General features: G+C 50.2%; 5 protein-coding genes across 5 annotated transcripts; 3 read left to right on the top strand and 2 right to left on the bottom strand.

Annotated features, from left to right (window-relative positions):
- Positions 1–156: 156 nt before the first annotated feature.
- Triagg1_9937 (uncharacterized protein) lies at positions 157–2852 on the top strand (the record flags this gene model as incomplete). Its single annotated transcript, XM_062904950.1, has 3 exons — positions 157–426; positions 493–2242; positions 2299–2852. 3 exons carry the CDS (start codon positions 157–159, stop codon positions 2850–2852), a joined length of 2574 nt encoding a protein of 857 aa, XP_062751157.1.
- Positions 2853–2882: 30 nt separating this feature from the next.
- On the bottom strand, positions 2883–4230 carry Triagg1_9936 (uncharacterized protein; the record flags this gene model as incomplete). The annotated part of the gene is made up of 5 exons (XM_062904948.1): positions 2883–3012; positions 3074–3139; positions 3236–3665; positions 3749–3909; positions 3980–4230. The coding sequence occupies 5 exons, from the start codon at positions 4228–4230 to the stop codon at positions 2883–2885; spliced, it is 1038 nt and encodes a 345-aa protein (XP_062751156.1).
- Positions 4231–4619: 389 nt separating this feature from the next.
- Triagg1_9935 (uncharacterized protein) lies at positions 4620–6335 on the bottom strand (the record flags this gene model as incomplete). The annotated part of the gene is made up of 8 exons (XM_062904947.1): positions 4620–4831; positions 4896–5053; positions 5110–5141; positions 5205–5416; positions 5488–5592; positions 5659–5749; positions 5813–6215; positions 6256–6335. 8 exons carry the CDS (start codon positions 6333–6335, stop codon positions 4620–4622), a joined length of 1293 nt encoding a protein of 430 aa, XP_062751155.1.
- A 313-nt stretch (positions 6336–6648) lies between these two features.
- Positions 6649–7546, top strand: Triagg1_9934 (uncharacterized protein; the record flags this gene model as incomplete). The annotated part of the gene is made up of 6 exons (XM_062904946.1): positions 6649–6816; positions 6889–6962; positions 7045–7189; positions 7246–7282; positions 7344–7377; positions 7444–7546. The coding sequence occupies 6 exons, from the start codon at positions 6649–6651 to the stop codon at positions 7544–7546; spliced, it is 561 nt and encodes a 186-aa protein (XP_062751154.1).
- A 1890-nt stretch (positions 7547–9436) lies between these two features.
- Triagg1_9933 (uncharacterized protein) lies at positions 9437–10101 on the top strand (the record flags this gene model as incomplete). Its single annotated transcript, XM_062904945.1, has 2 exons — positions 9437–9451; positions 9520–10101. The coding sequence occupies 2 exons, from the start codon at positions 9437–9439 to the stop codon at positions 10099–10101; spliced, it is 597 nt and encodes a 198-aa protein (XP_062751153.1).
- Between the last annotated feature and the right edge of the window lie 520 nt (positions 10102–10621).

Below are 10621 nucleotides of genomic sequence, written 5' to 3'. Positions count from 1 at the left end.
GACAGACAAGACAGGAGTGAAGCTTCGGAGTCTGTTGCAATGGCAGAATAGAGCTTGCATTGATCCGACTGGAATATCGGGTACCTATAGACTAGCAGTGGTAGCTAAAGCAATGCCGCTGGGCGCCGAGGACAGCCCACTTCTTATCGCCACGTGATGTCGTTATCGGCGCAACTTTCCGACGAAATTTCTGGATTTGCTCCAAGTGCCTGCGAGACGCATGCCATTTTCTCTGCCATTGTCGCTGCATCCGACATCATGGCGATTCAAAAAAAGCACGGCAAAGGCCGTTTGGACAAGTGGTACAAACTTGCCAAAGAAAAGGGCTACCGTGCTCGTGCCGCCTTCAAGTTGATTCAGCTGAACAAGAAGTATGGATTCTTGGAAAAGAGCAAGGTCTTGCTGGATCTTTGCGCCGCGCCAGGTGTAAGTTTTTACTGCCTTGTTTGGAGAGGATTGTGAGTTACTAGGCAAAGGCTAATATCCCCATAGTCATGGTGTCAGGTTGCAGCAGAGGTTATGCCAGTCAACAGTTTGATTGTTGGAGTCGACCTGGCGCCCATCAAGCCCATTCCTAGAGTCATCACCTTCCAGAGCGATATCACTACAGACAAGTGCCGTGCTACCATCCGCCAACACTTCAAAACTTGGAAAGCAGATACGGTTTTGCACGACGGTGCCCCCAATGTTGGTACTGCCTGGGCTCAGGACTCTTTCAACCAAGCAGAACTCGCGCTTCAGTCCATGAAACTCGCGACGGAATTTCTTGCCGAAGGAGGAACATTTGTGACCAAGGTCTTCAGATCCAAAGATTACAACCCGCTCCTATGGGTGCTGAATCAATTGTTCACCAAAGTCGAAGCCACTAAACCCCCCTCTTCTCGAAACGTCTCGGCCGAAATTTTCGTCGTTTGCCGTGGTTACAAAGCACCCAAGCACATTGATCCTCGGTTCTTGGACCCGAGATCAGTCTTCGCAGAGCTTTCCGGCGCCACCCCGAACAATGAAGCCAAGGTCTATAATCCAGAGGTGAAGAAGCGGAAGCGTGATGGTTATGAAGAAGGGGATTACATACAATTCAAAGAAATTGCGGCAAGCAGTTTCATCCAGACCAATGATCCCATAGCCATTCTTGGTTCCTACAACAAGCTCTCCTTTACTCAAGCACCCAATGGCGACATTGCGCTTGCTGCTCTGGACAAGCTGCCCGAAACTACTGCGGAGATTCGGGAATGCTGCGCCGATCTGAAAGTTCTTGGGCGCAAGGAATTCAAACTTCTTCTCAAATGGAGATTGAGGGTGCGAGAAATCTTCGGCCTCTCGCAGAAAAAGTCAGCAACTACTGCTGAAGCCGAGGAAGTGGCTGGAGTCGAATCGATGGACGAGGAATTGCGAATACAGGAAGAGTTACAAGCCCTGAAGGATACGGAGAACTCCAAGAGGAAGCGAGAGAGGCGCAAAGAGAATGAACAAAAGCGCAAAGAGATCATTAGGATGCAGCTGAATATGATGGCGCCTATGGATATCGGTATGGAAGAATCAGGACCGCTGGGAGAGGGAGCCATGTTTTCTCTGAAGACGATTGACAAGACCGGTGGCATGAACCGCTTCACTCGGGGCAAAATGGCCGTATCAAATACAAAAGACTCGAAAGATCTTGATCAGGGTATCTCTACAGAGCCAGTTGAGAGCGACAGCGAAGAAGACGTGCTGGAGACTGAGCTCGATGCCATGTACGAACAATTCAGAGAGCGCAAATCGGAGGCGGACACCAAGTACCGGGCAAAAAAGGCGAGGAAGGAGCACAAAGATGACGAGTGGGAGGGCCTTTCAGCAGGTGAAGAGCCAGAGAGTGACGCAAGCGAGCTGGAAGAAGATGATGACACATCCGATGACGATGAAGATGGCTCACTACCTACAAACGGATTCCTAACGGATTTAGATGGCCAGGCAGGGGAAACTCAAGATGGCTTGTCCAAAAAAGCATCCGCATTCTTTAGCCAGGATATCTTCAAAGAGATAACTGGAGGCTCTCTCCTTGGGGGAGAGGATGATGTGACGATTGAGGCATCCAGTACGAATACGCGCTCACAAGTGCTACCCACGCGGACAGCAACACAAAAGACATCCCTGAATGGACAGGAAAATGATTCAGAGGATGACGGTGGATTCGAAGTCGTCAAGATGGACGATGATGAGAATTGGGAAGACAAAGAGAGGCGACGAGCAGATGGAAGACCTGGTAAGTTTACTCACCGTCGAATTATTACTAAGACGAACATTGCTGACTTGAAACAGACATTGATATCATCACGGCCGAAGCAATGACTCTAGCACACCAACTTGCCACAGGACAGAAGACTACTCACGATGCTATCGACGATGGTTTCAATAAGCGCGCATTCCGCGACAGGGACGGATTGCCTGAATGGTTCCTTGATGACGAAGGTAAACACGATAAGGCCCTGAAGCCAATATCAAAGACAGCGGCCAATGCCATCAAGGAGAAACTGAGAGCCTTCAACGCCCGACCGATCAAGAAGGTTCGAGAAGCAAAGGCACGAAAGAAGTTCAAGACGGCCCAGAAGCTGGAGAAGTTGAAGAAGAAATCAGACATGCTTGCTGCTGATGAAGGCATGACGGAGAAGGAAAAGGCGGAGAGCATATCTAAGCTTATTAGCAGGGCCAACCGTCAAAAGCCTCGACAGCCAGCTAAGCTCGTTGTTGCCAGGGGCTTAAACAAGGGTATCCAGGGCCGACCAAAGGGTGTCAAGGGACGGTACAGAATTGTCGACGCCAGGATGAAGAAGGAGCTGCGAGCACAGAAGCGAATTCAAAAGAGGAAGAAATAAGGGGTGAGCGTGCGGCCATGTATATTAATTCTACTCCGCAGTCGGAGGTTGGATTCTATGCGATGATTTATCTGAAGGAAGCATAGACTGCTTTTTGGTTCCAAGTTCGCGAAGAAATGAGATAACGGGATAGAGGGGTCCGCTGAAGTCCATATCGTACCTAATATAGAATGTTAGAAAGCAATGCTTTTTTCGCAGGCGCTTGCATCTTTTGGACATACCAATAGTTTACAGCTAGGACGAACCCTTCGCCATCATCGATACAGGACTGCTTGACCTTGTGATACCTTGGAGAAGAGATTTAGTGAGAAGAAAGAGGCGCAAAAACTCGGCATAGAATACTAAGAATAAAGACTTTTCTCATTAGTATTGGGCTCACTCACCACATAGCAGGGAGATAGAGCATGTCTCCAGGATCCAGAGTCACATGGAGAGGCTTTGCCAACGCAGATAGGGGCGAAGCATTTCGTCCAGGATCATCAGGATCCCAGGTCGCCAGCGGCACTGGAGGAGAATCTGGATCCAGGCGAAGCGCGAAGCCCTGGCCCTCTCGGACGTACGTTGCCGGCAGAAGTAGATCCTCGTTGACGCATGCGTGGAGCAGTGGCGGTAGCAGGACGAAGTGCTTCCTGCCCACAATCTGCACAAAGATGTTTTCAAAGTTGTCTTTATGCAGGCACGTCGTGGATCTTGAGTTTCCGATCCATAGATTGATGGCATCTGGTTCTTTGCCCAGGGCGATCCGTGCAAAGGGAATGTCTTTCAGAGCATCGGGATACAACGGAAGATACTCATCCCGAAGATTATCGTTTTCTTTAAACGCAAATTAGTGAATACTCAAATATCAATACACAGTATAGTAGTGGTATGAGGAGAAAGAAGAGTCTGTATCTCACGAGTTTGGGCATATCTCACTTCAGAGTCGAGAGGAAACCTCGGATCCGTCTCCTGCTGGGTGATGTATGCAAAGAAGTCGCCGAATTGCTGAGTCTCTTCATGAGGCTTTGCAATGACGGTGGCCTGATGCTCCGAAGAAAGCGTTGGAGCATCGGCATTTCTGTTGATTTCAGCTGTTAGATGGATAAACAGGGAGATGATGTATCGATGAATCCCGTGTGTATTCTTACCCAAATGGAGTAACAGCAACATTGACAAACTGGCCCTCAAGAGCCGTCTTCAAATAAGCAGCGTTCCATTTCTTCGTTGCTTTCCAGCTCGAGGCTCCTCCTCTAATCACAAACGGCGTGTTACGGGCCACATAACGCATAAACTCAAGAGGGCTCGGCTCTGAGAAGAGTTCATCCACAGTGGTGGCATTGAGCTCATTAAACGTCTTAATTAGATTCTCGAGCGAGTTGTCCAGATCCGACACGACCATTTTCATACATGCCAGGGTTCAAGATGTAGAACAGCTGAAACTCGTGCTACATCTTTGTTGGGGGAGGCGAATGGATGACCGTTCTCAGATGTCGAAGGAATTGCAGTAAATGCATCTTGGTATGGATAGCGGGCTTTTAGAATTATGTAATTAGGTAAATAGGGAGTATCTATGCAACTAATGAAAAACTGACGGCGATTTACACATCGATTTATTGCAACTCGGTAACAGTAATTCAAACATCTCAACGCTGTTTAACGCATCGAAAAATCACTTCATACCCTAAACATGATGACTATTACCCTGTTCTCAGGATTGGCTGTGTCTGGTCAAACTGGCCACATTGTTAGCTCATATCCCTCGCGATAATACGAAATGGTTATTCCTTACTAGAGAACTTCAAATTCGTTGAAACGCTCCAAGTGCGTAGCGCTGCGGCGATAGGGCTCCAAAAGCTTGGTTACCTTGGACTGCCTGCGTGGGGTGGCTTTGCCAGCAAGACGGACGACTGTACTAGAGCTCTGGAACTCGGGGTCAAATACCAGGAGCTGAACATCGCCACCCTTGTGCTTCTCCAGCCCGACAATCGTAAGAGAATGTTCTTGGAGACCTCTGTTAGTTTGATATGCCCAGTGGTTTCAGGTCCAAAGGGGAGGAGAGCCTACTAGGTCGCTGCAGATATATAGGCGGGAGCAGAGTAGGCCGCACTTTGTTGTCCATAGAGCTTACCGCACCTTGTTGGAAATAACGCTCGATTGCACTCAACAGGCGGCGCGAAGCATTGTCGTCTTCACTGGAAGCCTTGAAAGCCTGTACCGAGCACCTGGTTCTATCGTTAGTCCCCCGAGGGAAATGACCACATGTTTGAATAATACTCACGGAAACCCCATGCTTGCGAAAAATGCCTGGGCCTGTGATGTAGATGATGAGTATGAAAGCGCGGGCCAGGGTAACCACCAAAAAAGGCCACTTACCTCTGGCGTTCCAATATATTTTCGCGTCCCTCGGATGCCTCCTGTCTCGACTCGACCCCGAGCATTATACCCGCGATCCCAGGCAGCCTCGATCATATCTTGAATCTGGAAGATGCCAGGAATATCATCTCCTAGCTGCTCCCACCCGGTCGCGCGTGCCCCAATAATGTGAGAGGAGAGGACTTGTATGTTGCGATAGCCGCAGAATGCACCTATATGACTATGGGTAAGTTGCTCGCTTCTACTTGCGGTCGTCTGTGTGGTATGAGGAGGCCCCGATCACCTTCTCTGTTTAGCTTTGCCACATGTTGGACATCCGGATGGCATAGATACGCATACTCGGTCCGCGAGCTCAAATCAAGCAGCTGTTTCAAGGCTGGTATGACACCTGCGCGGCGGCAGTGTTAGCCAGTCTATTTGCAAATCGAGTCACGAGCGCAAAGATGCCCCTTACCACCGGCACGAAGGTCGCCTTCCGTTTCCAATAGCTTGACAAGCCACACGGGCATTTCCTCCTCGTGCGCATACTTTCCAAGCTGCAGTGTCTGATATACGCCATGTCGTTAGTTATGCGCTGGACATCGATGCATGGGCTGGCATAGACGGACCCCGAGCCTAGATGCCGACTGCATGCCCGCCCGGCTGTTTGGAGGGCGCGCCGAAGCATCCAGCGACTCTTTGGTTTTACTTCGAACACCCGCCGTCTGTTGAGCGCGCAATCTGCGCCCCGGAAGGAGGCGCTTCCAGGACTGGCTGATGACGATTCGGTTCGGCTGGCTGGGAATCAATGATGCCGCAAAAGGCCGACTGGACCGCGATACCGAGCCTGTCCGCTGGCCCGCGAGATGCGCATTGGTCGGCGTGGTCGAAATCTCATCGGGCTCGGTAATCGCCATGCATCTATCGATTATCGGTTCGGGATCGTGGTGGTGTTGTGGCGTCATGATGGCAAAGGGAGTGCAGTGACATTCTCGATCCCCAGCATCAGCTGCACATGGACATGCTGCAAAACTTAGCGTCGAGGTCAGCAATAGTCGCAAACAGGACGCACCCAATGAAGAACAAAGAAGGCAGTGCCGCTTCCCCCCCGTCAGTCTGGAACAACGGAGGCGCTTTGAGCGTCGAGTTCATCGTTGTCTGAGCAAGGGTCCCGTCCAGCCTGACAAGGTGAAAATGGAATTGGATTATCAATTTTTTGGGTTCGCGTGACACAGCCGGTGACTTGCGCTGCCAAGTACTCGGTACCTGCGGAGTGCGGTGGGTTCACGCCAGCTGACTGCTGCTGTTCCCCAGACAGGCAAGTCTTTTAGGTACCAGCAAGGTACTAATCCATTTGATGATGCTAAAAAGCTCCTTGAAAAGAGTCCATCCACCAACTACAATACTTGCAAAGCCCATCACCTGCTTCAGACTTTCCCCGGCAGCGCATCTGTCGAGCTCCAGAATGGCTCCCCCGATTCACTTCATCACCGGCAATGCGAACAAGCTGAAGGAAGTCAAAGCGATCCTTGAGCCGCAGATTGAGATTGACAGCCAGTCGCTGGATCTCGAGGAAATCCAGGGAACGATTGAAGAGGTTGCCGAGTCAAAATGCCGTCGAGCTGCCGACTTGGTATAGCTATCCTTTCTTTAGTACCTAGGAAATTGGTGAAGAGCTCGTTCTAACATGTCTAATTCAATCGAGGTAAACGGCCCGGTGCTTGTTGAAGATACGGCGCTCTGTTTTAATGCTCTCGGAGGCCTACCCGGGCCTTACATGTAAGCTCTCTGCTATGCTGCTTCGAGATGTCGAGATTCCGTCATGGCTAGAAAACTCATCAATCCGTGCTCGACATTATAGCAAATGGTTCCTGGATAAGACTGGCCACCAAGGGCTCAACAACCTTCTTGCGGCGTACGAAGATAAATCCGCAGAGGCTGTTTGCACGTTTGCATACTCGCCAGGACCTGGCCGCGACCCAATCATCTTCCAAGGACGGACGCCGGTAAGTCTTATCAACATGGAGTAACATGATGCCATTCTTACATACTCCGTTACCAGGGTCGCATTGTACCTGCACGAGGCCCTTCGAAGTTTGGTAAGAAATACACCCCGCAGAGGCACTTCTAGCCGGATAGTACTAACAAAGGAATGGCTAGGCTGGGACCCGGTATTTGAGTTTGAAGGGAAAACGTAGGTTATATGCCGCTCCGGACGATTGCGAAAGGTGACCATTGGCTAATGTGAACTTTTTTCTAGCTATGCCGAGATGGAGTCTGCGGAGAAGAATAAGATATCGCATCGTGCTCGAGCTCTAAAGAAGCTGCAGGCATGGTTTGAAAGCCAGCAGGAAACAGCATAGACAATTTCTCAGGTAGATGAAATGAAATAATAGCTGGCAAAAGTAAAGATGTAAAACATTCATGAAAGGCATCTTGTTTCCTGTATATATGTCTATATATACATACAAGTCAAGTGATATTAGTAGCCACGACAATCTGCTTCGACCCGACCATGAGACGAGTTTATCTCGTTAGAGAAGATAAAACATACCTTTGTGTGTCAGGGTCGAAGCACATTGTTACGGCCAATGTCACTCAGCGGTTTGACAGCATGGTGAGAGCGGACGTGGCTCTTGGGGAGAAGCCAACTGTGTCAGAGAGATGACGATCTTACTTTACCTTACCCAAGGTACTAAGGTAGGCAGTAGAAGATGTGAAATGACGCCTTTTCAAATTTTGTGCCTTCTTGTCCCAACACGTGTTGGCGGCGTAGCTGTAACCCGTGATGAGTTGAAAGAGGCGATCAAGTACTGCTACGAGAGGTAACCAAGTACCTGGCACATGAACGGAGTACACCTACCGGGAACGGGCACTAAGGCAAGGTACCGGGTACTCTAGCACCCCTGTATATCAGGTACACATACCAAGTGCCGCCCGCGAATCAACTCCAACGCTCCTTATCCTCCTCTCTCACACAACTTTTATTTTTATTTTACCTCGAGGGGGGCTGAGCATCGCCAAATCAATTGCAGGAAAGACAAAGACAATGGCCGGCAATCTGGCAAAGTGCCGGCAAATGTCCCCTGTGGGGGGGCGCGTTCAGTTTTCAGCTCGCATGGCCCAGGTCCCCTGTCTCTGTCTCTGCTTGGCTCATCTCATTAATCAAATCAATCCATGGACAGGGATCTGATTAGAACCGATCAAGCCACCAACATCTGATGGTGCCAACTAGCTGATCGTGGGATTTGCCACTCGTCCTCACCATCGAAATGTCTTGGATTTATCACGAGCGGCGCCGCAACTTCAGCTTCCCGACCCGACCTCCTCCCTCCTTTTCCCTCTGACACCTGAGACATTGCCAGAGCCGTCGAATAGGAAGCCGTGCCTCGACAGCCGTGTGTTATTGTCGACCGCTGGGAGCCTCCGTCATAGGCCGTGGTGGTGACACTTCCTTTACCTGGCCTGACCCTGCTTCTGAGCCTTGCCGTCCCAATGGATGAACGACTCTCCGCTTCCAGCCCCGTTCACGCTGTGACTTTCGCTAGTTCCCTTTGCATCTCATCTCACTTCCTCTCCACGTCGACTCGGGAACATCTCGAGCTCCACATCTGTTTAACACCACCATGATACACAGAAGACCTTCGTCGTCACATGTGTTGGCATCGCTCACATGATGTACCACCATCGTTGCTCTGCTCCTAGGGGCCCCCGTCTCTCGCTTTCTCGCTCAATTCACTCAATGGCCTGAGTCTCACCGCAGCCGTGTCAATATAAACTCTTCGAGAGGTCCCCCGCTTTCGCTCTCTTCACAGATCGCCAGAATAAGACAAGAGGGAGGACGCAGCATAGCGAACCAAGAAAACGCCCCCAGAGGAAAAGCTCTGTCCAACCCTTCAGCTGATCTTGACCCAAATCCCGCGCCTTCTTTTCGTGTACCCATTCTGGAGAAGTATTGTTGATGTGAACATCTGCTGTTGCTCCATTACTTGCTGTTGCTTTTGCTGCGGTTGGATTGCAAGGTAGAAAGGTGCGTAGATGGACCCCATCACGTTGGAGCCACCTCTGGCGGAGCTGTTATATGAGAACCAGAGGCTTACAGAGATTTGTCAAGAACCCAGGCATATTGGGAGTTCAATCCCAGCTGTCTTGTCCGAACATATCATCTCTTGAAACCAAGAGCCCACCAAGCTTCGCATAGTTTACTCGGCATTCTTCCCAAGCGATTGCGCTTCATTACTTAGTGGATTACAATGGCTTTCCATCATGTAAGTTTGTTCAGCCGCCGTACATGATTTCTACCTGATTTCGGCATGTTTATGATTCAAGAAGAAAGCTCATCATTCCTGGCCAGCCCTTTCAAGAGGCACAGTTCGATCTTTTTGACTGGTACCCCAAGTATCAATCCTGTCTCTCCTTTTTCCTCGAGCGCGGCCAGCACACAAACGCCGTTCAGGCCGTTGCTGCAATTGTCAACATTCGACTGCCATTTCAACAGAGCCCAGCCTTCCCCAGGCATTCGCCTAACTCTAGCTCTGCATCCAGTCATCCCTCCACCAATTCAGACGTTTCCTTAGTTCCCTATGTACGCCGCCTGGTTGCCACCGGGTTTGACACCGTCGCCATTCTACATGGCTTTTTCGGCGACGGCTGGGATGTTGGAATCGGCCTCATACACGAGAATGAGCGGAGAAACTATCTCTTCGCGGCCAAGAGCGAGACTTGGCTCAGGGTCAAAGCCAGCTACGACCTGGAGGGCGGCCAGACAGTGCCCTTCTTGCGTCCTCTCCAAGGAGTCACCGAGAAGGAGATACAAGCGGCAGAAGCAAACTGGAGTGAATGGCTCGCCATGCAAGACTGGATGCTGGGGCCCCGTGCACCTCCAGACGGCCCTTCTCAAATGCACCAGAGCAACTAATGGATCACGGTGGTGGCATGTGTTTTACCGGCATCTGCGATAGTTATAAACTGATAATGCATACTGAACACACAAGTTTCAAGTTTAAAGGAGATGGACATTTTCAAAGGAAACAGATTGGGCAACATGCGCAACGGAAAGGAGCAGCGGTAATATGGCTGAATTTCAAAGGACTCGTTAATTTTACATATTCTACCACGTCTGAGACGCGGGCAGATCATGGCTCGGCTGAGCTGAGTCGAGCCGGCAACTTTTTTTCCCCCTTCATAGGATAGCGAAAGATGATTATAACTACCTAGCATTGCGTTCTTCCCTCCCCTTGCCGCTTCCCTCCTCCGCGAAATCGCTTCAACTTTGGCCTCCTCGTCGTCGGTTTGCCATTTCCATCCATCAAAGAAACTCCGAGTATATGTACACCCTTTCCTGAGGGGTTGTGTTTTTTTTTTTTTCAATCACCAGCCAACAAGAAAATGAAGAGCCGACGGAGGCGAAACCCGGAGAAAATAAACCGGCCTCCGTA

Source organism: Trichoderma aggressivum, assembly GCF_033847375.1.
Source record: "Trichoderma aggressivum f. europaeum strain CBS 100526 chromosome Unknown scaffold_061, whole genome shotgun sequence".
Lineage (NCBI taxonomy): Eukaryota > Fungi > Ascomycota > Sordariomycetes > Hypocreales > Hypocreaceae > Trichoderma > Trichoderma aggressivum.
The sequence above is the reverse complement of the archived record's forward strand: the minus strand, read 5'-3'. Positions and strand labels throughout refer to the sequence as shown.